The 27,147-nt window shown below is 36.8% G+C and overlaps 1 protein-coding gene across 1 annotated transcript in view; it reads left to right on the top strand.

The window, feature by feature from the left end:
- The window catches only part of DPY19L1 (dpy-19 like C-mannosyltransferase 1), a gene marked incomplete at its 5' end in the record, with an annotated part of 49,276 nt that overhangs the window by 7,075 nt on the left and 15,054 nt on the right, over nt 1–27,147 (top strand). The window contains 11 exons of the mRNA XM_084279849.1: nt 581–668; nt 1,292–1,429; nt 6,368–6,488; nt 8,172–8,265; nt 12,251–12,308; nt 16,625–16,716; nt 18,702–18,801; nt 20,064–20,141; nt 22,067–22,153; nt 25,067–25,126; nt 26,412–26,492. Of these exons, the coding sequence (XP_084135975.1) occupies nt 581–668; nt 1,292–1,429; nt 6,368–6,488; nt 8,172–8,265; nt 12,251–12,308; nt 16,625–16,716; nt 18,702–18,801; nt 20,064–20,141; nt 22,067–22,153; nt 25,067–25,126; nt 26,412–26,492 (997 nt within the window). The remainder of the gene's footprint in view (nt 1–580; nt 669–1,291; nt 1,430–6,367; nt 6,489–8,171; nt 8,266–12,250; nt 12,309–16,624; nt 16,717–18,701; nt 18,802–20,063; nt 20,142–22,066; nt 22,154–25,066; nt 25,127–26,411; nt 26,493–27,147) is intronic.

Genomic DNA, 27,147 nt, shown 5'->3' with positions numbered 1-27,147 from the left:
GGAGATAAAGCTTCTTTAGGAAATGGCAAATTTTGCCTCAAATTATTGGCATTTTTCCTGGCTATTTTTTCCCCCAAAGTTGCACCTTTATTTAAATATATTTCTGATAGTAAGGGCATCTGTATATAGTTGCAGATATCTGCATTAAAATACAAGTCAGGGAAGGGTTTGGTTTCTTTAAAAAACATACGGTAATTGTATGTGGACCATTGTTTTCACCAGTTTTTGATCTGTGATTCTTTTCATTTGACAGATACTTGCGTTTTCTTTCCTAATTTGTAGAGTTGATAGCTTTAGACTTTGATCCTTGACTGTTTGCACTTAAGTTAAAGTGTATTAAGGTGTTATAGCAAATTATGTAAAACAATTTAATAAATGCTCTATGAATTAATGTATTTTCCATTTAAAATGGTCTGAATAGAGGAGAATGTTGGTATACCGTAAGAGTAAATTAAAATAGCAGTTTGTAAGTAACCGTGTCTTCACTGAATATTTTTGCCAGATGTTCCTTGGTATGTATGACTTAGTACAGGTTCTAAAGCTCTTTATTTAGTTTTAATTTACTATTATTTCTCAACAGGTGTCACATAACAACTCTTTTTGAAAATGACCGTCACTTTTCTCACCTGTCAACACTAGAAAGAGAAATGGCTTTTCGCACGGAAATGGTTAGATTATATTTGAAGACAAGTTCAGTGATTAAAAAAGTTTTGTCTTTAACTTTTTCATTGTGGGCTTTCCAAAATTTTTCAGTACCTTCCCTATAAGTAATTATATTGATATCTTGTAATTAACATGCATTACACTTTTACGTGCAGGGCTCTTGAGTCTTGTGGTTGATCACTGTGAATGTATCTCTTCATAGTTTACTTAAAATGTAATTTAAAACTATGGTTCTAGAGGACCTAAAATACAAAACTGTGGGAACCTCGAAGCATGCTTACAATTGCAGTCTCGTTTTGCAGCTTTTTAAAAAATATTTTTAAATAAATGTTTACATTTGTATGCACATCTTGTCTGCTTTTATTTGAGAGCTGTGAAATGCTATGCTAGTGTGAGGTTAATAGCCCAAAGGAGAGATTTCCAGATGTCATAGGTTGAAGGAAAACCTACATTTCTTCTTTTATTGGCACAAATAGGAGAAATTTGAAAAATCTGGATAGTCATCTTTAATAGTTTCATCCTATTTGTTATATTACAAAACTTATCTTAAAAATGAAGCTTGTATATGGCAGTTCATGAAGCAGAAGTGACCTCTATAATCAGGAATAATGATTCTGCTCTCCTGTAGGGTCTTTATTATTCCTACTTCAAGATCATTATTGAGGCACCGTCGTTTTGGAATGGAGTATGGGCAATTATGAATGACAGACTAACTGAATATCCTTTAGTGATTAACACCTTACAAAGGTTCAATCTTTACCCAGAGGTGAGCTATGTTTTAAAGTTAATACCTTATGATAAATCTTTGGTTTCTTTCTATTTGACTACAAATACGTAAGAAATGTTACTCTGGAAAATGGGGTTGTAAAGATACAGTGGCTAATGAAGTGTTGCTTAAATACCTTATTTTAAGTCCAGATTTCAAATGAGAAAGTTACTTCGTACATTGTGATTGACTTTTAGACTTCATGTTAAAGGTCTGTAGATCGTAGTATTTCACACCCTGAAGTTACAATCCAATTCTGTACTTCCTGTCTTTTGTTCTTTTCCTTGAAAGCCAGTAGGTTGCTGGCATTGTGTACTTGAGGAAATACGACTTAGGAACTATCAGTAGCATGTGACAATACTGTCTGCAGTGTTATGGGTACTTACAGGTTAGTTTGACTTGTGTTTTTTGTAGGACATTGTGCTAAAAAATCACAACAGTTCACTGTGGCCCTGAAATCTAGGAATGGTAATAGTGTACTTACATGTTGCAGAGGAAAGTCCTCTATAGAAGACTTGACTGCTGCTATTTTGTATGTACTTGATGTTACAACTTACTAGCTGGTTAGATAACTTCCTACTATGCTTTTTTTGTCATTACAAAGAACATGTTGTTAAGTACAGGTGTGTTTGGGGTGTTTTATCTTACATTTTTGCCAGTTTGTATCAGATATTTTGCAAAGGAAAACCTCATTTGGTTAATGTATGTTTCTGTAACTGTGTCAGCAACAGCTTTTTTTTTTGAGAATCAAGGACTAGTAATGGTTGTAATTGTTGGATGCTAGCATTTGTGCTCATTTACCTGCTCTGTCAGAGCAGAGCTGCTTTCAGGAACCATATGTGTAAGACTTCTTGGCATGCAAGTGTTTATGAAATTTGCATGTAGTGGTGATGTTTGTTTCTTAATTCCTTGCTCTGGAAGAACTAAATGCCACAGATGAATGCTTTTTGTTACTGTTGTACTGGTTTTCAATTTGGGGGTGTTTTGGTGGCTTTGGATTTTTTTAACTCCAAAAGGATTGCAGTTCAGTTCTGGAAAGGCAACATTAGAAACATGCACCTTATTTGAATGCTATAAAATTGTTTTCTTTAGTTGGGAAAGATTTATTGACTTCAGCTGTATTCTGAAATATAAAAATAAAAGGTGATTGGTGAAGTGAATGTGCTCTTAGAGAATCATCAGTATCATCATGAAAGATGACTAAACTGGATCAAGAAATCAAAACGAGCTATCAGATATAGAGGCTGACTTCTGTAAGAATGTTAGGTAGATTGCTCTGAAAAATGTGTAGGCTTGTCTGTTCATTCGGAGTTTTCTAGGATCTTGTTGGCTCATAGAGCTTGGTGAGAAGGTATGAATGCTTTCATCTTTTCTGTGCCCGTGTGGGCATGCAAAGCAGACATGTAGTCTCCTCTGCTCCTTTCAGTTATTTACTGCTTAATGTCTAGCCTTCCTGTAAATAGTTGGGGTTTTAAAGTTTATTTCGTAAATACTTTTGTTTCCACATAATTACATCTATGAAACTGTCAATAGATGCAACTTTACATTTGAAGTATGTTCTCCAAATTTATCTCACCTTACTTATGACTACTACAATGGTGCAAGGTGGTGGAAAGATGCTTGTGGATTTTTTTGTTTGCAGTGATATTTTTCTTTCTGATCCTCAGTATCTGGTCACTTTCAGAAAAGTATTTCTTTTGCTGTTTTATATTTCAAAATTTTTCCATCTCTTTCCACCCAATGGTAGCATTAAAGCTGAATTTCAATAAAGATTTTGTTTGTTTAGAGGAATTAAAAATCAATTTCATCAAAAATAGCTGTGAAATCCAGTTACTTAACAGGATGTTAAACCCATTAAGAAGAGTAGAACAAGTCACTTGTGTGTACAGCTGGTGCTAGCCATGAAAACTTCTAAAGAAAGAAAATAAAGGGTCAAGTGAGTCCATAGCTATTGTTACATCATCTGTGTAAACTGTAGATGTAAGCAGCAAAAAACCCCAAAAGCAACAAGTCAGTGTTTGTAGTTGTACAACATCATAGTCCAAATAGAGTTGTGATTTTTCCAGATATTTACTGCATAGTCAGGTTGTTCCAGTTGTTGTGGCGGTGTTCCTGTCAGTGATCTTTGATGCTAAACAGTGTAAAGATAAGGTGTTAATTCCTTTGTGGAGAGATAATGTTAAGTTTACTCTCTGGCTGTTCCTCATTACAGAACAGTTGATACTTCTGTGTGTGTCAGCAATGATGAAAATTTGAGTTGGAATGACGAGTGTTGTGTAGTTGGCGTTAAAATACTTACTCAAAGGCAGGTAGTAAAAGGGATTGAGTTTTCTATGTGTTGCTTTACAGCAAAGGACTAGCCCAATCCACAGGGTTCTGAGTGAGCTCCAGTGTTCTGGTTTCCAAGTTTTGCATTTGCCTGATCTGATACGGGACAGTAGAAATTCCAAAAATGCCATTGTGCTGTAGTTGACCCTGCAGTTTTGCTTCCATGTTTATACCCATGTTAACTGTTTCATGTAAAGTCACTTTGGCAAAAAAATGTTTCTGTGTTCTGCATGAAGTACCTAACCTGGTACCTTTTTCGGGAGTATGCATGTGTAGTAATATCTGCAGCAGAGACAAACACTTGTGACATAAAAAAGTGAAGTTGGTAAATCAATACTTTAATTTTCTTTTTTGTGCGACATTGATACAGCAAGAATGTTTTATGCACTTGGGGTAATGTCAGCTTCAGGGCTGGTGATACAAACACGCTAGACAGATGCCTGTGAGATGTTGTGCGCTCTGTTGGTGGTGTACCAGCCACATTCAGGTGATAAGAGGAAGGATGTGGATTTGGTTCTCTGGTCCCATTGTTGCCTATCTGGGGCAAGTGTCTGGTTCGTGTAAGTACACAGGCACGTCCAGAAGTGCCAGCACACTGATCTTCAGAAAGCTTCCAGGAATTCAGCATACTTTGTATTCTTTGTATACTCTGTACAAAACATAGTGTACTTTGCAGGACAGAATATCGAGGGAGGGAGTCTTGGTCTGGAAGCATACAGTTGTAAAATTCATGTTGTGAGAATGTGAAGGCCACAGATGAAGTGAGCCGTGATGACTGGAGTCCTGGTATTAAAAAAAATCAGTGAATTACAGAATCACAGAACAATTTACGCTCAAGAGGCTGTCTGAAAATCATCTAGTCTCAGCACTGCTTGAAGAAGCGGGGTAAAGTTGAGCAGTTTGCTTAGGACCACCTCCAGTTTTGTTTTGAAGATCTCCACCTTTGGGCAACCTGTTCCAATGTTTGACCACCCTCAGAGTAAAAGCATTTTTTTATTACGAATTTCCTATATTTCAGTTTGTGCTCGTTGTCTCTTGTCTTGTTAACCAAAAAGTCCAATTCAGTCGTCATTGCTCTATGTCCCTCTTGTCTTGGGCAGCCCAGAGCTGGACTTAACTCTGGAGATATAAGCCTGGCAGTGCTGAATTAGAGGGGAAGGATCTGCCTCTCTTGTCCTGGTGACACAGAGTCAAGGATACATACATCTGGCTTGCTTTCAACAAGAGCTTTTTGCTGGGTCAAGTACAATTTGTCCATCAGGACTCACAGGTCCTTTTCTGCAAAATCGCTTTCCAGCTGGTCAGCTCCAGTCTGTACTGGTGCATGGTGTTGTTCCTCCCTTGGGCAGGACTTTGCATTGCCCATTTAGGAGATTTCTGTTGGCTCATTTCTCTGCCTCTGAATGCAACACAAGCATCAGCTTGTCCTTCCAATTTTATACCATGTGCAGACTTGCAGAGGATGTTTTCTTGTGCCATCATCTAGTTTTAATAAAGACAGAATGGAATTGGAGTTGGCACCAGATAAAAAACCTCAACATTCACAGCTGTGCCCTCATCTAGCGAGACAGTCATCTCAGAAGGTTATGAAGTTGGGCAGGTGTGATTTCCCCTTTGTAAATCCATGTTGAACTCTTTCAGTTGCTTTTTTGTCCTTAATATGTTTGGAAGTGGTTTCCAGGCGTATTTACTCTGTCAGGTTCTCAGAGACCGAGGTGTAATTCCCTGTGTTTCCTTCTTGCCCTCTCTGAAGATAGAAGTGACATAAAGAGTTTTATTAGTTGTAAGGGCACAGAAAAGAGGGAAACATCCTTCCTGTACATGTTTTCTGTGACCCAGGGCTGAGACATCTAATACTAGAGTGGTGAAATATTTTCTGTCTGGGAACCCCTGGTTTACAACTTTCAAAGCAGCTCAACTGCAATGGCCACATTACTCATTTATGAACTCTATAAAGTCAGTTATATCCTGACAGAATAGCTTGGGAATGTTAACTCGTGACTTTGCTGTGAGATGATTAATCATTTTGTTGTGTGTAAAATACTGATATTTGGGGGGGGGGGGTGTCAGGTGTTTAGATTTAATTTAGTGGTTGTTATAAGACCATTATGATCTTTGCATCAAAAATGGAAATGCTGTCTTATGTGCATCTGGAATCCCTTTCTATGAAAGTTTATCTGAGTAAAAACCCTTAAAATTTGGTCCATTAATATTCTTGCCAGTTGGAAAAAAATTGATTGGTTTTAGTGGATTTAATTTGCCTAACTCTCCTCTGTCAACACAGTGTGGGATTTTAATATATGATAAACAAAAAGAGTTAGATGAGGAACCTTCCAGACAATATTGAAATACATAACTTGTTCAAATATTGCAGTTGGATGCATGAAATGATCTCTTGTTCTAAAGCAGGCCTAGTCTGAGTCTGTTAACGAACACTTGGTCTGTTTTGGGTGCATTTAGGGAGTTATGGACAGAAATGTTAAGTAGCTGAGAAACTGTGAGTTTAAAAAAGATCCTGGGGGAGGTCCAGTTGTCATGAGAGGTTACCTTGGGCTTTGAGCTAATCTGAGGCTTCCTTTTTAGAAAGTTCAAATCCTGTTTTCCACTTAGGTGGTCCTTGCCAGCTGGTACCGCATGTATACTGCCACTATGGATTTCCTTGGTGTGCCGACAAAGATGTGTTGGACTGTAAACAGAGGAAAAGGGCTTAGTCCTGTTGAAAGCTGCGAGGGTGAGTTGTGTTTCATTCTAGCTCCTTCCTGGAAGCGTATAATTGTGGCTTTATGTATTTCTGAAATAAGAAATATTCCTGTGTCTTTATCAGTGATGTGCTTTCATTTGGCTAAGCCTGTGTTTTTTGGCACGTTCACAGCATAAGTGAAAAACATGAAAAAAATAGTTTTAAAAACACCAGGGATCGGAATTTGGGCTTTGCTTACTAGATAGCTCCTCCTACCCCTGTCAAATTGCTATACTACACTGCAAAACTTCACAGTTGTAGTCTGAGCCTTTGTAATGTTGGACTGTTACAAAGAATAAGATGTCCTAAATGTAATTTGAGGCCACTATACGTGTATTAAATTGTTGTAGCTTCTGTAGAATCTTAAATCCTTTCCAAGTTCCTACATTTCAAAAAGTTACCCTTTGCATTTGCTCCCCTAACTACAACTTGAGGAGTGGTGAGGAAGGGGAAAAGGTACATGAGTTCAATGGGTAACCACAAGGCTCCTTTTTAGAGAAATCTTGCCTAATGATTCTGCTGGGGAGAATCTTCTTCCTCTTGTGACCTACTATTCAGCATAGGAATTTCAGTCCTGTACCTTGATTTTTATATCAAAGTGCTGCCACTTTTTGGTGTGTTTGTTTTTTCCCCCAAATTTATAATACTGGCTTGCCAAGTATTAAGTGGTTCAGTACCTTGTGGAGAAGCCCTTTTGAGATGTTCTGCGGTCGCATAAAGCTGAACAATAGATTGTTAGCTTGTGGAGTTGTTTAATTTTTATCATTCAAAATGTCTTTGTATGGTGACAAGTTAGTATTTCTCCTTTTCACAAAGGCAGTAAGAACTTTTTTCAGAGCTTGAATGATTCAGTTGCTCTAATTTTGTCAGAAGCAATGAACAGTGAATAAATCTATAACTTTTCCTGTTTTTTTTAAAAACAAAACCAAACCATTGAAACCACCAACTATTGAGACTACCATGTTTGGTGAGCATATCATCTTACTTTAGAGAACTGTCTTGCTGTATTTTCAGCAAAGGTGAATAATCATTTCAGCATACAAAACTCTGTAGTTTTGTTACCTTCTCCACAATGATTAAGGCTTTATATGCTTTACTGCTGAAATGATTAGAGCCAGGAGGGTTTAAAGAAATAATGGGAAAGAGAATAACAACAGAAGTGTGTACGCAGAAGGATTTGTGAATTAGTAGATTGGAAGACTTGCGTTCTTGGAAAATCTCTTGGCTTCTAAGGAAACAAAGAAAGCAGAGAACATTGTATGTGGTATGTTTAGAGATGGATTTGCTCTTGCAAGAGATGGGAAATAAGAGCATAGGGAGTACACAGCTGTTCCCAAAAGCTCTATGAAGTCAAAACATAGTCTGTAGAGAATATTTGTAGTGATGCTTATGCCTTCTATGCATTGCAGGTATTTTCTTTAGAGGTAATGCTTGTTCTGTCGCTAACTGCCCCAATGCTGTGACACCCATCTCTTTTTTTTTTTTTTTTTTTTCTCAGAAGTGTAGCTTTCTAATTGATTATCCACCAGAATTGTGGTGACATTAACATTTTTTTGTTTTCTCTTTCTATAGATAATTAAGGTAGTATGCTGTATTCGGTATTATACTGATTGTATGTTGGATTGTAAGCAATGTGAGCATTGATATTTGACATGTTAATTATTTGTTTGTTAGGGTTGGGAGACCCTGCTTCCTTTTACGTTGCTGTGATTTTTCTTTTGAATGGATTAATGATGTCACTGTTCTTCATATACGGTACATACCTCAGGTAAGGCAGTTGAGACTGAGTTATTCAGATGCTACTAACTGTCAGTTTTTATGCAAAACAAAGTGAATGCTAAAATACTTTTGTGGGGTATTACTTATTTGTTTGTACTGTAGTAGTACTTTATATTACATGTGTATTGTCACTAAAAAATTACTGGAACAGAGCAGCTTTTTGCCTAAAATAAATGCTGATGCTGGAAGAAGTTGTGCAAAATTTCAGTGAAGTGATACCACTGGTTTGTGGATAAAACTAAATGGCTTTAGATGGGTTTCTACACTTAAAATTTTCAGCGTAACGCATTTTAAAACAAAGTTTGTATGACAGTATACTTTTAACCAGGATTTGAGTTTCCTCAGTGTTTTGCCTCAAGTCCTCTTGCATGACTTTCAATTTTAACTTAACTGAGAAGCCAAAATATTTTTTTAAGATAATGCATTATTTTGGAGATACGTATAAACTTCTCTTTTTCTATTAATTTCTGTTTACTGTATCTGTCCTTAAATTTCAGGAACTGTAATACACTTTCATATAAAAATAGATTCCACATTCAGCAGAAGAAAAACAGAAGTGGAAGTATTTTTTTGTCTACTTCTATTTTCATTTATTGGTTTTGTAAAAAAACAAAAGGCTGCTACGTTTTCCTTGGAAAGATGTGATTCCCACCCCCTCTTCCCAGGTTCACGGTCTTGTTTATTTTCCCCCCTATTCTCTCTGAAGAGTGGTCTGGTAATCTAAATAAAGAATAGCGAAGGGCAAGGGCTAACAGTAAAAAGAGGATGTTGCCTGGTGCAACTGTTAAGTGTTTGGGGGTAAAGTGCGTATGCTTGTATTCCTTGACATAGGAAATTGATGACTTGTGTTTTGAGGAAGCAGATAAACTTTGAATATTTGTGTCATCAACTTGTATTTTTTCTCTTATGGGAGATGTGTGGATACCCACATTTTATATATTATTGTCATTGGAAAATCAGTAAGCTCTTAATTTCTTGGTACTTTCCTTAGCTTTGGACTATGTTGAATGTAAATAACTATTAAGTATTGGTAGTAATTCAGTTTTTAATACAAATGATCTGCAGTGTAGGTAGTCAAGATGGCTAAAGTATGAATGCAGTTTTGAAGGTGAAAGCCACTATATCTCTGGCTTAATGAAAAATAGCAAGTGACTGAAAATTTCTGCAGGTAGGAAATATATTCTGCATAATATTCATAGCTGGATACTAGATCTGGATGACTGCTTAATCATGATGGCTGTTGCAGCGTTCCTCTTAGTCAAAGTAAACGAGAATACTTAAACTTTTCCGTAAGGTGTGAAAAATAAAAGAACTGAATCTGGAGTAGTGCAATTAGGTAATCTTATGAATTGGCATATATCTCCTTCATAAAGCTGATTTGTTTCTGCTATGAATTTTGAAAAGCATTTTTCATTGCCTGACTCATTTGATGGTGTGAAACCATCCTCTAATATTCTCTTTTCATTCCTGAATTTATTAGCAGTAATCATGTCAAGCTTACACAGTTGTTTTTTTCTAGGATTTTTTTTATATGTTCATAGAAGGTGTAATATTATTTCAGCCTTGATATGCGTTTAGTCTCTTCCCAACTTGACTAGCGATGGAAGGTGATAGCATAGTAGAAGACCACTTTCTTGCCATTGTTTTCCAAGCTAGCATGTGTTCTCTCATCTGTGCTCACTGTACTCTATAATGAGCTTGTTCAGAGTTAAGCTAGCAGAAAGCTAGTTGCTCTCATAGGAGTAGTTTTTGCTCTTCAGTTCCCTTACCCATTTTTTTCCACAAGAAGATTGCCAGATGTAGTATGTCCCTGCCCTAGTACTCTGTGTGTAGTCTCTGGTTATGCAAACACTTGAGAATCTTCTTATGTGTTGCAAGTTAGTCTCAAGCTGTGGACCATTGGCTGTTAAGATAACTGCAGTAATATGGTTAGAACCCATACCATTTTTAGTTTGTTGTTTGGGTTTTTTTTTTTTTGTAAGGACAAAGGAGTGGCATTTGGATGATAAGTACTTTATGCAGTTGTAAAATTCTGCCTCCCCCCAGCATTCCACCCCTCTCTGCTCTTGTAAAGGAGGGATGGAATACTTAAGGTGATTGTCAAATACTGCGTGTTGAGGAGCTACCAGTGAATTTCCCGTATCTCCTCCTAACAGTACTTTTTCAGTATTTTGTTTCTTGCATGTTAATCAACAATAAATTACAGCATTTCCCCAGATGACTTTAAGCTTTGGCTTATTGTACCCAGGGGGGGCAAAAGACTAAGTATTTTTCTTATTCTGGAGCTGAGTCTAATAGGCAAAGTGTTAACTGTTCATGTCATCTGCAGTTCATTAAAAATTACTAATTATTTATTAAATTTAGATTGTACTATATTAAAAATGGGGAATTGTCTTCCAACTGAGGAGCATGTACTTCACCAATTATAGTATGGTATAGGAGTTTTATTGGATAGTCTTATCCTTTGTTTATTACATTACAGAAGGCTTAACTATTGTACCTACCACATAATAGCATTGCACCGTTAGAAGATAACCCATCTAACTGAACACTATACGTAACCCTCAGTGAAATGGGGTCTGTTCACTTCCTTTGCTGGAAAAGATACTGATAAGGTGCATTTCCCTGTTCTGTGCTACAAATTTACTGATCTTTTCTCATGTGGTGAAATAGCAATCTCTTACAGAGGCTTATAGCTTTGAAGTGTTCATAATACAATTAACACCTTTGTATTTTAGACTTTGAGGTTTTATCACAGTGTTAACCTTTAGCATAGACCTTTTTTTTTCAGGTTTAGGGTGTACTTTTTGCAAATTTTTAGTTTTCTTGGTTTCTAAGACGAAATTTATTTTTTTTAATAGGAAGCACATTCTTTTAGCAATTTTGGGTTTCAGGATTGATGCTTTTAGAATTTGTGGAATGGAAGGCTGAGGTTTTAAGTGCAAGAATGCACAATTCCTGGAGATGGTTTTAGCACTCAGTCGGTAGCTTAAATCTTCAGATTTTGAACCCAGAACTCACTGATTCTGTTTGACTTGTATATTTGTGACAGGTGAAGGATCTGAGAAGATCCAAGGTTAGTTTGTTTTTAAAGAATCTGAGCAGCTGGCTGATGCTTTTGTTGAATAGCATAAAAGGTATATTCTGTCATTCATAGCAGTAGTACACTTGTGTGCCCAAAAATGTTCTTTGCTTTATTTCACAGGACATGAGTAAATGCTAATCTAGTTAAATAGGTACCTGATCACTGCTTTAAGGTGGGATAAATCTAAGTAAGATCTTTGGGTTTAGTGTTGACTCCGTGGTGCTAACTGTTCAGCAGATGAATTTGGATTTAGAAGTGTATTCTCAAGTCAAGGGCTTAAAAAAGCTTTTCTCATGTTAACATCACAGTATGTCACATAAGAATTAAATTGTTGTGTATTGACCATATCATGAATTCATTTCTAAATACGGTTTTTGAACATGCTTGATTTGGTTACCATAGCATAGTCTTAGATTCATATCAAAATTCTCTGTTTGGTGATAGAGCATGCAGATTTTCAAGTTCTCTGATCCACATCTTGGGGAGGAAATATTCCATTTATATTGCCTGGTATTTAAAAAAACAAAGTTTGTCACTTCTCAAGACCAAGCTTGACCTCTAGCTACAGCAAATGAAGCACCAGATTTCATGATTGAAACCAAAGGTTGTGAGGAGTGGAATACCTTTTCCAAGTTATTTACGTTAAAATTGGTGTTCTGCAGAAAAGAGCTGATAAATGAAGAGTTCCCGGCTCTGAAATAAACATCAACTGCCTGACTTGTTTAATATTGTAGGTACGCTGTAGATTGCTTTCCCTTGATGCTTGAAAGTATTCCCCACCCCGCTTCCTCCCCCCAGTTAGCTGTACATAAATGCTATTTCACATTTTTAAGCAGCACTGACCATTATGGGATTCTGGTGTACCTATTTGTTTCTGTTCTTTTGCCAGTGGGAGCCGTCTGGGAGGCCTTGTTACCGTGATGTGTTTCTTTTTCAACCACGGAGAGGTAGGTCTCCCTCCTCAACCTTCCCCCTGACCCCTCATGTTTTAAAAACTTTTTTTCTTTAAAGTTTAGGCTAATTCTCATTTTATTAAAGATAGTGACGTAGCTTATTTATTAGGGGATGAATTTAAAGGGAATAAGGCATTATTGAAAGCAAAATAGTCTATGATTTTAAAAACATACAGCACAGTGCAGTGTGTCGCCTGTTTAAAAAAATCCCACACTATAAAATAGCCCTGAGATCGAAATCTTAGTAGAACAATGACTTCAAGCTTCAAAAAATAAAAATATTCTACTTCTATGCCAATTTCAGACATAAATGGGCTACATGTACCATTTGAAAACTCTACAGAAAATGAGTAGGTTTTCTTTACATTGCTGTTTATTTTACTGGAAATTGATTAACATCAGCCCCCCACCCGCAAAAAAAAAAGGGCGGGGGAGCAAAAAAACCTCTATTGTACTGATATACTATAGCCAGGATACACAGAATTTTGTAACTTCATATGTGTATATAGAGAATTCAAATGCTAAAAATTTTTAGTAAGCTGCATTATGGAAAAGAAAAAAACCCTGCCTCTAAAAATATTTCCCTGTGTCCCCAGGTGATACTGTTCATGTCATTGTTCCGTGTTTTGGAAAGAAAGTCCTGGCTTTTATTCTAATACCCTTGGGCAGTGTTGCTGGGTTTTTAAATGTTCATTTTTTTTGTATATAATTGTATCTAAATATTTGTTCTATTTTACTTACAATGCAGCTGTACTGTAAAGACTTTCAGGATGGAATGATGTTAAGGGTTAAAGTTACGTTTTGTTTTCTCCTGTTACTGAGCTGAACCTAAGAGAAAGCAAAAAAAAAAATTAGAAAAGTTGCACATAGCACAATGAAAGATGCTTCCATTCATAGTGAGATTTGATAGTTTCTTACAAAACAAAAATCTATGTGGTGGAGTAGCTATTCTATTTTTAATTTTCATTTGACATGTTTTTCTCTAAATACCTTCTGTGAAGACTTTTCACCCATGGATGTTAACTGCCTGGTCCAGACCAGGTAAATGTTACAGAGTTTCTAAACTTATTTTGGTGCTATAAGGGGCTCTGAAGTGAATCATAAAATCTTCTGCTAGGAAACACTGTTAAGAGTACGCACTCTTGCCAAGCTGTGTGGTGTGGTTGACACACTGTGTAGGGAACGGACGCCATCCAGAGGGACTGTGACAGACTTGAGAGCTGGGCCTGTGTGAACTGCGTGAAGTTCAGCAAAGCCAAGTGCAAGGTCCTGCACATGGGTTGGCACAATCCCAAGCACAACTAGAATCTGGGTAGAGAATAGATTGAGAGCAGCCCTGAGGAGGATGTTGGTTTATATAAAGCCAACCAGCAATGTGTGCTTGCAGCTCAAAGCCAACCATGTCCTGGCCCTCATCAAGAACAGTGTGACCAACAGGTCAAGTGGGGTGATTCTCTCCCTCTGCTCTGGTGAGATCCTGCTTGAACTGCTGCATCCAGCTCTGGGGTCCTCAGTACATGACAGATATTGAGCTGTTGGAGTGAGTCCAAAAAAGGCCATGAAGATGACCAGAGGGCTGGAATACCTCTCCTGTGAAGACAGGCTGAGAGAGTTGGGCTTGTCCAGCGTAATTACGGCCTTCCAGAACCTGAAGGGGACCTACTAAAAGATGGAGAGGGATACTTTATCAGGGAGTAGAGTGACAGTGATAGGGGTAATGGGTTTAAACTAGAAGAGGGTAGATTTAGATTAGACATTAGGAAAAAAATCTCTATGAGGTTGCCCAGAGAAGCTGTGGCTGCCCCCTCCCTGGCAGTTTTCAAGGCCAGGTTGGATGGGGCTTTGGGAAATCTGGTCTGGTGGAGCGTGTCCCTACCCATTGCTGGAGGTTGGAATTAGGTGATCTGTAAGGTTTCTTTCAGCCCACACCCTTATGTGATTCAATGGAGTCTGTAGAGTTGATAAAGTACAGCTTCTGAAAAGATCAAGTTGAAAACTTCAAAAATAGCAGCAATGAAAAGAAGCACTTATGTCACGGTTGCACAGGCAGTGCCTATCCATAGGAAACTCTGTAGGAGAGCTCATCTCTATGGATGACTTGACTTGGGAGGAAAAAACACAGATAATGTGTGTATTTTGGAGAATGACATGAATTGGGTCTGCTTAGCTCTACATAGATGCAGTCTGGGCTTAGGTAGAGCTTCAGTAGGGGCAACCATCATTTAGGCTCAGCCATATGGATTTCTGGAGAGCAACAGGTTTTGCTTGCAGAGGTGCAGTGTTAAATTTTATGTCACTCTTTGTGTTTGTAGTGTACCTAATGAAGGAACTTAGTCTTTTGATACGATTGTGTATATAGAGTTCTGGTGGTGTATGTAGTTAGGTGTGTGTAGGTGGTTGTAACTTCGCTGTATGTACTGTTGAATCACACACAAGGGATGTGCATGAATGTGTATGTAAAATTGTTTATTTAACTCTTCAATATGCTTTTGACTCTGTGGAAATCATCTTGCATGTGGTTGAACAGTATGTACAGTGGAGCTAGACCAGTTGCTGAAAATTTGCTTACCTTTTCTGGAAGGATAGGATTGAGCTACCTGAGTAAGGCTGATCTGCAAGGCTTGATACCTCAGATCTAATGCTGTGTAAAAGTGGTTAGCCTTCTGGCACTGAGCTGAGGATCCCAAGACAGTATGTTTTTATTTGTGCTGTGCTTGTCCTACTATGTTTTAACGATTTCAACCTTAGACACATCTGATGAATTTATACCTGCAGCAAAGTTAGTTTACAGCCTTGATAAGTCATCCACAGATGATTGAGTTTAATATTACATCCCAGATATAGAAAAAGTCATAAGCTACTTTAGTCAATCCACTTTTAAGGTAATGCTTCTTTTTATGGCTGTGTACGGTCATAATTCCATTCCTGGCTTTATATCCACCAGTATCAAAAGATATGGTAAATCAAATGTTGCGGTAGTTTTGAAAAATAATCAAAAAGACTTCACTGCTTTGGAATGATCATGATTATATTTATTACTAATAAAAATTATTTTAACTAATCATATCTGTGCAGTCAGCTGAAGACAACACATTAGCATATAGATTTCTGAAAGGTTTATTTTAATGGCAATTAAGGTGCAGCTTTTACAGAGAGTGCTTTTAGACAGCAACAGCTGTGTATGATTAATATGATGGGCTTCTGGACTTTGCCTTCATTTTACACTATTTATGCACATTTATTTTATGTTTAGTAATGTACCATATTTGTGAAATGGCAAGATAATAAGCAAGGAATTGTATAATGTTGACTCTAGTGACTTCTTTGGTGAAACAGTATTTTAAAAAATGGTTTTAAGATTATAGGAACTAAAGGAACATCCTGGCATGAACATCCTTTAAGTTTTCATAGATTCATTATGGTCCATGTTAGGATTAACTGCATTCTTGTCCTGTAGTTGTAAAGAAATGACTTGTAATTTTTAGTGCATATCTATTGATAGCCTTTTTGAATTCTTTTTTTTTTTTATGTCAAAGTTGTCCTGTAAAGTTGTAATTATTTCTTGATGGTCTATGCCATCTGCAGGCACTTTATAAAGGGTAAACATAAGCATTGGAGATCATAGTTATAATAGTCATTTGCCATGAACCCAAAGAAATTAATAAAAAAGCTCTTCAATTGACTTCATTATCTTATGCTTTAATTTATTAGGGTTAAAGACTGAAGTATGTGAGTTAGTATAAGCCCTGTAAGAGCTTAATTTCATGTGTTCAGTTTTACTGACCTGTTTTGGAGGGCAGCTTTGGATTTTATACTTTCTGTGCTGTTGCTTGTAGAAATGTGACATGTATCTAACTTGGAGAACTCTAGCATAATGGAGGGTATGTTGGTTTATCCTTCAGATCTCCCCACACAGTTTCTCCATCTAAGTATGGCAAGTCACAGCCTGAATTTGAGAATGGTTTTAGTTACCTGAATGAGTTGTTAATTTCAGCAGAAGCAGGGACAAGCAGCTGCTGTCCTGACTTTTTCTTGGATGTTCTCTAGCTGCCACATTTAATTTTGGAAAAGCAGTGATCTATTTTAACTAAACCAGCACTTCACAGACCTCAAGGATGGAAACCGCTTCCTTTTTATTCCTCTGGTCTGCTTCTTGGCTTTTTTTTTTTTTTTGTTCCTAAGTAAAATCTGATGTAGCTTAGGTTTTGCTTTATTGAAGTAACTGTGGTCCCTCATTTTGAAATAAAATACATTGTTTTTTTGGGAATGTAGCAGCAAATGGTACCATCTAACCCAGTTCTTATTTTTAGTGCACTCGCGTCATGTGGACTCCACCTCTTCGTGAAAGTTTCTCATACCCATTCCTTGTGCTTCAGATGTTGCTTTTGACCTATATTCTCAGGTACCTCTCAATTTATACTTAGCTCTTTCCAATAATTTAAAAAAATGAATGTTACAGGACATTTATTTAAATGCACCTATTTAACTGTCTCTGTGTGCTGTAGCAGTGATATTAACATAGAAACTTTCCTGTGGCTGTTACATTGCAGACCCTGCACCAGCAGAAATGCAGTCGTATTACTTATTAAAAGGAAAAACTTACCAACTTGAAGACACGGTTAAAATAAAATTCAGAATTACTGTGTTGGCAAATACATATCTAAACTAAAAAAAATCAAAGTGTTTGGTTGATGTCACTTCCTTCCCATGAGAAACAAGCTGATACTCCATCAATTGGTTTTGACCCTCTTGGAGAGTGGTATGTTGGTTGCACTTAAAATAAGCCAATGCTATACAGCAGAGGATGCTATAGGCACCTATAAGCTACTATATTCTTGCGGTTTTCTATAACTAATCAACTAGTTAATTAACCAGCTCAGTGATTTAGAGCAATCTAATTACATTAATGCAGGGATGCTGTTGAGTTCGTTAGCCCTGCATTTCAGTGGATGTTTCTGGCTTTTAACCTGATTGTGTTAATATCTTGAAAAGTAAGCATGATCGTTGATACTTGAGGGTTTTTTCATCAACTGCATTGCTTCAGATTCGCAGTGCATTTATGATATAGCTGAACTTTGTGCTAGTGACCCCAGAATTTTCCTTTATTAGGTCAAATTGATTTGTAGCTCTTGCTGTTTAAACAAGAAATATTTTGTGTGCATCACTAACTTGTGGGTTTTAGGTGAGGAAAAGATACATGCTGTCTAGAAAAGTATCTTGAGGATTAGTTTTTAGAGTCATCGCTAGATTTCATACTAGAAAGACACCTGTTCATTTAAGGCTAAATTGTGAGGTCAAACAAACATGAAGAAATTGCACTTTACGTTAGGGTGATCAGAGCACATGTATTCTGTACCTATAATTATGGCACTTCTTGATTAGATAGGTTCACTCCTGTTCTTCAAATCTTGGTACATAAAGTAGTACTTGGGCTTGCTTACTGATGATAAGTAGGTATTTAATCTAAGCATTTCAGAGCAAGGTACTGAAAAGGGGATAAAACATTTTAATTTTCTGTTTCTCAGTTCCTGCTTTAAGAGCAGCTCTGTTTTACGTATTTCAGTGAAATACAGGAACTGCCTTTGAAACAGAGACTTGAATTTCACTTCTCCATTGTTTGCATCATTTATGTGACATTTGTATGACATATTACTTAATACGTTAGACTCATTCTCAGCATGATTTCCAGTGGAAGTTAATCTTGGGGCTTTTTAAAAGAAGCTGAAGAAAATCTTTCAGAATTTGGTGTGTCTGCTGTCATCTGTTGGGTTTGGGCTTTACAGCAGGATATATACGGTGTCTTCATCAGTTGGAGGCCACTTAGTGAAATTTGAAACATAATGTGTTAGTGAACTCAAAGCTAACACAGGGTTAAATACATAACACTTGGAGCAGGATACAGAAGAATGGGTTGTTTTCAGTTAAAAATGAGTTTCATGTGTTTTGTTGTTGTTTCCTGCCCTGAAACCTCACTCAGGATTGCTAGCAAAAAGTTGCAGAAAGTAAATATGAAAGACATTTGAGAGAGAGGAGTGAAATCACTTTCAGGTGCAGACTGTTCTGAGAATAGTTGTGATCTGACTGGCAAGAAGGTGGATGTGTCATAAGTTGGCCTGCTATATTTATTGCATACTACCAGGAGAAGACTCGTTTGGTAATGATTCATGAAGTAGTTAAGAAACATTAAGCATCAGAATTACTGTTTTTGGAAACCGATGGAAAATGGATATCAAATTTACTTTATTATTGTTATCTGTAGTTGATCAATATTGCTGGCTAAATTCCAAGGTAACTGTTTCTATTACATTCTCTATTGTACTTTTCAATAACATGTAAACACTGGTGTAACTTTACTTACTGATGCCTATTCTGTCTCTTTTTCCCAAGGATTCCGAATATTAATACAGGAAGCTTGTTTGCACTGTGTGTTTCTAATATCTTTTTCATGCTTCCCTGGCAGTTTGCTCAGTTTGTTCTTCTAACACAGGTAAGACCATATTCACTTCTATATAGCTTCTTTGTCATATGTAGGCAAATTGACAACTTTGTGTAAACAGCCATTGAAATCACAACTACACCGACTCTTTCCTTTTAGCCAGATTTCACTCTTGCTTTTAGGAAAGATTCACACCATTAGTCACATCTGTTGTCTTCTAGTCTTTAAATTCAAAAGTTGACCATTTATACCACTCAGTCTTCTGTTTCCAAGACTAAAAAAATTACTTTTTTCTTAAAAGTAGTCTCCAGTTTAAGATGAGTATATTAAAAAAGTGCAGAACAAGAAAAAAAGATATGTTGAAGTACAAAACCAAAAAAGGCATTGATCTTGCATCTCTTTAGGCTATTCCAAATTTTTAAATGGATCAATGATTGCATGGCATGTAATATCTGGCATGATTTCTGCATGAAGTCCTATTTAATTTTGATGAGCGTTTGAATAGTGAGATAATCTTACAGTCTGAGAATTTGGGCAGTTGATGTAACTTTTGCTCATGCTGAAATATAGTAAATGGTAATGTGAGCAAGAGGGTTCTGTCAGGCAGCATACTTTTAGTATTTAAACTGATTAAAATGTAGCCTGTTGATTGAAATCCATGTATGTCTCTATACCTTTTTACTTGTCTGTCCAACTTGGAGCAGTTGTTGCTTGATTTGAGTTGATAGTTTTGAACAATCAATATATGCTGTGGTATGCTAATTTTCTAGCTGAAGAAGAGGAAGCTATTAAAATCTGTGAAATATTGTGAAAAATGCATTGCTGTAACTTGTTTAAGATGCTGGGCCTGAAATTTGAAATTACCAGTTCAATTTGTGATTTCATTCATTTCTTTTGTGACTTTCAGCAAGCTGCCTATTCCATAAATCTCATTTGCTTCTGCAGCAAATTATGGATGTTTCCATACTTTGCTGAGAACTGAAGGTTAAATAATGTTAAAGGACTTTTCTTTTTTGTTTTGATTAAAAAAAAATCTAAGAGTGGAAGATGTTAGTGCTGTTCTGATGACTTGCATTTTTGTAAAGGTGATTTAATATTTCTTAAAATATTTTAATTTGTGTGATGATTGTTATTCAGAGCACCATGGTACGGGTTTTTTTTGGAAGAAACCATTATTAAATGCCTTAAATACTTAGCAAAAAAGTAGCAATAAAAGCTAGTTATGATTCAGTAATCACTTTTTTGTATGAATGTGTGCAGAAAGAGTGCACCACTGCAAATTGTTTTAACTTACCTTTCACTTTTGATTCTAGATAGCTTCATTATTTGCTGTGTGTATTATGGGTTATATTGACTCCTGCAAATTACAGAAGATACTCACTGCTCATATGGTAATACTTTTTTTTAAAAAAAACTTAAATCCCCTCAAAGAGATCAGAGCATCAAAGGAGAGCATTTGTCTGAAGTGTTTTCCCTAGTTGCAAGATGGCTGAAGAGATGCAATAGTAAGGGGTGGAGGGACCTGGATTTGAGTATTTGTTCTTAGTGTACACTTATATCACAGTGTCAGGAAGTAGGATTGCTCTGGTGCATAAGTATTTTCGAACTCCAGAAAAATTATCAACTTAAAAGACTTGTATAAATGTTTGCCTTTCCTTTTTGTCACTACTCATTCCACGGACTTGAAGATACTGTCTCAAACAGCAGACTAGAAAGCATACCGAGTAATAGAGGATGAGCAATAAAAAGTTGAAAAGACAGCATTCACCTCATGCTATAGGTTAGTAGAAAAAAGAGAAGCTAATAAGGCAAAACTTACTGGTAGTAAATCAACCTTGAATGAGAAGGACCCCATCTAAAATTGACTTTTGAGGACTACGGTAGTTTTAGGCATGCAGAGATGCTGTGGTTAAACGATTTGGGAGATTGTCAGAAAGGAGGATAAAGAAAATAAACTACTCATCTGAGGAGAACTGTTTTTACAAAACTGATTGAGAAAGTCAACAAAGGAAGGAGACGATATAAAAGATCTGTAAGTTTCCCCCTAATATACCTGATTTTAATTTTTAAAGTTAAGGTAATGCTCAACTTTTGTCACCAAGGGTTTCGCTCTTTGAAGCAACATTACGGTTCTAGATATACAGGAAGATGTGAAAACCTTTTTTTTGATTGAAAAAATGTTTTTAAAAAATAGATTTTTGCTGAAATTGTGCTATGGAAACTTAGTGGGCAAAAAGGGAACTTTTACCACAGGAAAGAAATTTTTCAGCTAAATGGTATTTCAAACCTATTTTGAAATACTGTAAATAATAAAGACAGTAGTAAGTTCTCTGCACCTTATTTCTGATACAAACCTGGAACAGCAAATGCTTGTTCCCAGTCAGATTTAACACGAAAATTTGTGAATAAGCAACTTGGTTTAGTAATTTTTTTGACAGAAGCAGGATAAAATACTTAAGCCTTTAGGCTTATGCCAATAGCTTTGTCATAATTTTGGTGCCAAAATGTCATAAAAAGCCTATTTTGAGATAGGTAGTCAATCATGGTCTATTACACAGAAAGCTTAATGAGGCTGACTAGACTGCCAGTCTGTTTTGTTGTGTCCCAATTTGTGCTCCCCCAACTCTTCTGTGAAAGTCTGTATGAGAAGAGAGTTCAAAAATCTGCATACTTTAAAAATAACTATTTTTCCTTATTCCCATGTATAAGAAGGCAGAGATTGATCCTTAAGGTTGTTCTCCAAGTTAGAAAATGTTATTCAGTTGGCTTTCTATTGAAAAGACAGCATAATAGGAGAATCAGGATTGCGGATAAAAGTTGTATTTCAGCTTTGACTTACAGCCTCATATAGTTAAGTGCTTATGGGCAGAGTTCTGCTTCCTTGACTTTAGTGATGATTATATTTTAAATATATGCTTCTCAGAAGACAGCAGACATGATATTCAACATTTTTTATGTTTGTCCATGGATTCTGAAAGATAACAAATAGGATGGAGAAATAATTTAACAATTAAAAAATAATATATTAGGAATAACTTCAAACATGTGGCTAGTATATCATGTAAGATGACTTAATCCTATGATCACTGCACTTTGTTTGCAAACACTTTTAAAATATAAATTCATGTAACACTTGGCTACGTTTTGCCAGTATGTGCTTACAGTTGTTTTTGGAACAATTCTTTAAGCTGAGTATCAAGCTTGCACTTGCTGTGAACTAGGTGTCTTAAACTTAAAGCTCTTGAAGCAAGATAATTTCTGTGTTTGGGCAATCCTTTTCATTTTAAAATTTAATCCTTTTATTTTCTTCTTTCAGGTATCTCTTGTAGTGTGTTTTATTCTGATGTTTGGTAATTCAATGTTATTGACATCATATTATGCTGCTTCATTAGTAGTTATATGGGTAAGTTGTTTTAGAAAAGAAATCATGACACACTAAGACTGTAATCCTCTACCATCATGTATTAATGTTAAATGTGAAGTTCTGCTGCATTACAAGATAGTTGAGAAATCTTTTGCATGACAGACAGAATTAGACCTTGAAAGTATTTGGAAAATGGCTAAATACCGATTTAAAAAATCAGGTTTTTACACCAAGACCTCAGTTAAGGCATAACTCTCTTGTTTTTATAGTTTTAATTTTATAAAAATATAAGAATTGCCACCTATTTATTTTTGTCCCAAAGAATTGTAAAATAGTAACACAAACAAAGAGGAGTTTGTTTTAAATGCTTCTATTGATTGTGAAACTGCAGATGCAGAACAAATACGTAAAACACATATAAAAATGGTTTTAGGCTATTTAAGACTGCTGAGTCATGCTGCCATGTTAGTGAAATTAATTCACTGAAGACTCATCATCCAATCATTCACTATATTAATTTTTCCTTAAATAGGGAAAACAACCTCCAACTTCTTTCAGTTTCATACAATTTAACGTAAGCAGTTACGGATGTAAAAGATACAAGATGAGATTGTGTGACCAGATATATTTTAGTACTGTGCGAATCATCTCCACTTCTGATTCTTTTTCCATCTCACAGAAGCTTGGAGTGAACTCAGGGATTTATTTATTTCTATATTGTCCACCAGTAAGACTGGTATTCTCTCACTTATGCTAATAAGCTGCCTTGGCTACTGGTATTTGCTGTGATACAGTTTGCTTGTTAAGAATCATAGAATCATCATGGAATGGTCTGGGTTGGAAGGGACCCCAAGGATCATAGAGCTCCAACCCCCCTGCCACAGGCAGGGACACCAACCTCCAGGCCTGGATCTACACAAGGCTGCCCAGGGCCCCATCCAACCTGGTCTTGAACACCTCCAGGGACTGGGCATCCACTACTTCTCTGGGCAGCCTCTTCCAGCACCTCACCACTCTTTCTGTAAAAAACTTCCCCCTAATATCTAATCTAAACCTTCCCTCCTTTAGCTTTAGTCCATTCCCCCTTGTCCTGCCATTATCTGCTCTTTTAAAAAGTCAAATCCCCTCCTGCTTATAAGCTCCCTTCAGGTACTGAAAGGCTGCAATGAGGTCCCCCCACAGCCTTCTCTTCTCCAGGCTGAACAAGCCCAGCTCCCTCAGCCTCTCTTTGTAGGGCAGGTGCTCCAGCCCTCTAATCATCCTTGTGGCCCTCCTCTGAACCCTCTCCAACAGTTCCACATCCTTCTTGTATTGGGGGTCCCAGATCTGGACACAGTACTCCAGATGGGGCCTCACGAGGGCAGAGTAGAGAGGGACAATCACCTCCCTGTCCCTGCTGGCCACCCCTCTTCTAGTGGAGCTCAAGATACCATTGGCCTTGCAAGCTGCAAGAGCACACTGTTGGCTCATGTTAAGTTTCTCATCCACCACAATCCCCAAGTCCTTCTCATAGGGCTACTCTCAATGGGCTCTTCTCCCAGTCTGTATCTTACGTCTGGGATTCTTCCGTCCCAAGTGCAACACCTTACACTTGGCAGTGTTGAACCTCATTAGGTTCCCCATGGCCCATCTTTCTAGCCTGTCAAGATCCCTCTGGATGGCTTCCTTTCCTTCTGTGGTGTTGACCACACCACTCAGCTTGGTGTCATCCGCAAACTTCTGGAACTCATTCTAACTTCTTGTAGCAGCTTTTGTAATTATAGAGTAAGTACAGGCACCTTGAATTTCTTGCATATTTTGTGATTGAAATAAATATTTATTAGTTCTCTGTTATTTGTGTGCTTATAGTAACCTCAGTCTCAGTGTCACATATGGACTGGTTTCTTTTAAATTAATTCTTAGTGTTCCTTAATTACTTTCTTCATCAAATTGGCTTAAAGTTAGTCTTCCTTTTTTCAGAATATGAGGAACATATTGTGAAACAGAAAAAAAGGCTGTAACTCCTCTCACCCCCCGTATTCTGTTGCCTTTTTGGTTTATACTGCCAGTTATTTATTTATTGCTTTGAATGTTGTTGGGATATGGAACAGGCTGCCCAGGGTGGTGTTTGAGTTACCATCCCTGAATGTGTTTAAAAGATGGGTAGGTGAGGTACTTACGGATATGGTTTAGTAGAGGACAGGAATGGTTGGACTGAATGATCTTAAAGGTCTTTTTTCCATCCTAGTCATTCTGTGAAATGTGTCTTTTGTCATTTGTGGAAGCAGACGTAATTCGGTTTCCCATGGGCTTTGAGGTAAATAAGCTTAGAACTGTATAATACAGAGCCTTACTAAGGGGAAGAGTAGTCTTCCATTAATTGTATATAGACTGCTGTTTGTTCAAGCTTGGAGAAGAGAAGGCTCCAGGGAGACCTAATTATGGCCTACCAATACTTTAAAGGGGTCCTACAGGAAAGTGGGAGAGGGACTGTTCATCAGGGATTGTAGTGACAGGACAGGGGACAGTGGCTTCAAGCTGAAAGAGGGCAGGTTTAGATTAGATGTTAGGAAGAAATTCTTTACTATGAGGGTGTTGAGGAACAGGTTGCCCAGAGAGGTTGTGGAAGCCCCATCCCTGGAAGTGTTCAAGGCCAGGTTGGATGGGGCTTTGGGCAACCTGGTCTAGTGGAGTGTGTCCCTGCCCATGGCAGGGGGATTGGGACTAGGTGATTTTTGAGGTCACTTCCAACCCAAACCAGTCTGAAACACTGTGTTTTGCCAGTGCAGGGTGAAATCACAATACTACCCATTCATTCATATTTCAGGTTGTATTAATTATGGAGTGCTTTTTAATAAAGAGCTATGTGGTACAACAGGCATTTACCAAATAAAGACCCCAAAACTCATCCAGGGTGCTGAAATATCTCATTATTATATGTTACCTAAAAATCTACATTCATTTTATTACTAGGGAATTCTTGAATTAAGTCAAAAAGTCTTGAAAAGCAGCAGAAGAGGAGTCTATCTATGGGTAAGGAATTTGATGTATCTTGATTTTGAGAAAAGAACTACGAACTAAACCAGAAACTATTTCTGTAATAGTTGAAAATCAAGAAATATAGCTGAACTATTCTTGAAGTTGTTGGTGTACCCAGAAATTAATTGCAAATTACTAAAGGAAAAAAAGGGGTATAAGCACGCATTTGTATCTGAAAATTGAAATAGCCTTCAAGTGGCAACGCATTTAATTTTAAAATACCAACTTAATTGTGTTTACAAAACCTGAGATCTGTATGAAAATCCTCTTAAAATAAAGGACAGTGCTTGCAGAAATGGAGCCTAAGATACTGCAGTAGATGTTTACTAAAGTGTGTCCTATTTAATTTTTTTAAGGATAATTTCTGTAACAACAGCAAGCAACTTAGAATTATATAACTAAAGTAAAACGGTGTGAGGTGTGTGGGTAGGGACTGAGAGCTGTCATATTCAGACATTGAGGACACCTGCAAGACTATGACAAAATATAACACTGTAGAAAACATAAGAAGCAACTTGCTTCTTAAGACATAATAACCAATAACTTGTAAACAAGTAACACTTGAAATTGGAGTCTCCCAAGACTATGCCTGGCTTAAGCTCAGCATTCTTATTTTTATTACATAAAGGGTAGCCTGTTCACAAAACTGGATGGAATACATACAGTTACTGTAAAGGAATGATAAAGGAATTAAAATATATATATATTTCTAACAAAGTGCAGTGCATGTATAACCTTTCAGTGCAGTTGGCTGTAGTACAGGAGCGGAGGCATGATATGTAGCTAAAAGTAGCAATTGTGCATACTTTCTTTGCATTTCCTTCAAGTTCTGATCTGAGATTACCTTGACAAGGTGCAATGAATCAGAATATTCCTCCAAAGATTTGAATTACCAGAGTAGTACAGGCTGGAGGGGCTGTTGGTGGGAAATAATCAATATGCGCTGGTGTATGCAAAACAGGTGGAATCAATGTTCAGGCAGCCCCTGATTAAAGTTAGCTATGGTACCTCCTCAGCTAAGATGTTGTCTGCAACCATAATAAACATCACTCGCACCACTTCACTTTCTATACACTTTCAGCTGTATAGAAAATAAGAAGATACTTAAGACACTGTAGTGTACTGATATTTGGGAAGTGTAATTGCTTAGAAATTATTGGCAGTGTAGGTGAGTTTGTAACTTCTAGCTAAATTTAATCAGCCGTTTAGAAAGAAAAAGTTTCTTTAAAGGTTTGTTGAGATGTTTATTTTGTACTCTCTCTGTATGTTTTTTTTTAAGGTCATTGAAGGATGTGCCTGGTTATTTGGGACAGTCACCTTGAAATACCTAACTTCTTTAGTGTTTGGAATAGCTGATGATGTAAGTTCTCTTGTCTGAGGATTTGGATAGTGTCTTTCAAAATATTTCAAATTCTTTGTATTTTGATTTGGCATCTTACTGATCAACTTAGCTGAACTTCCGAGATTTGTTTTGCAGAAGAGAGAGAAGTATTGCATATTTGCTTTCTCATTCATTATTATCACTTTCAGGTATTATTAACAAAGCTTTTGAAGAGACAAATGTTTTTACGATCAAGTTAGTGCTTTGTGTGATTGCTTTTAAATGTGGGTCTATAGATTTTTGTTTTAGATATCTTCTACTTACATCTCTTCTTTATTTACTCAATTGCTTAGTTCACTTCCCTTTGAAGCTAAATTTTAAGACAGTTTTGAAATGCTGCTTGTAACTAAGACTGCTTGCTTCACTTCAGCCACTTTATTGTCAGATTCTATTGTTACAAGCCTGCATCAAGGACCAAAAGATGGGAAGCTCCTATCTTAAAATATGAGCATGCAAAACTATACTGTTGTTGAACCTAGTTGCAATGGCAAAACCTTTTTTCTTCTGCTTTCCACTTTTTATTTAACAGTCCTATCTGTGATATACTCAAAGATGCCATCTTGTATATCTGAAACAGATTTTTTATGCTTTTATAATGATAGTGTAAATTACATAAACTTCTGTCCAAATTTAA

This window comes from Gallinula chloropus (assembly GCF_964237585.1).
Source record: "Gallinula chloropus genome assembly, chromosome: 2".
Classification (NCBI taxonomy): Eukaryota; Metazoa; Chordata; class Aves; order Gruiformes; family Rallidae; genus Gallinula; species Gallinula chloropus.
This window is presented reverse-complemented; position numbering and strand designations above follow the sequence as displayed.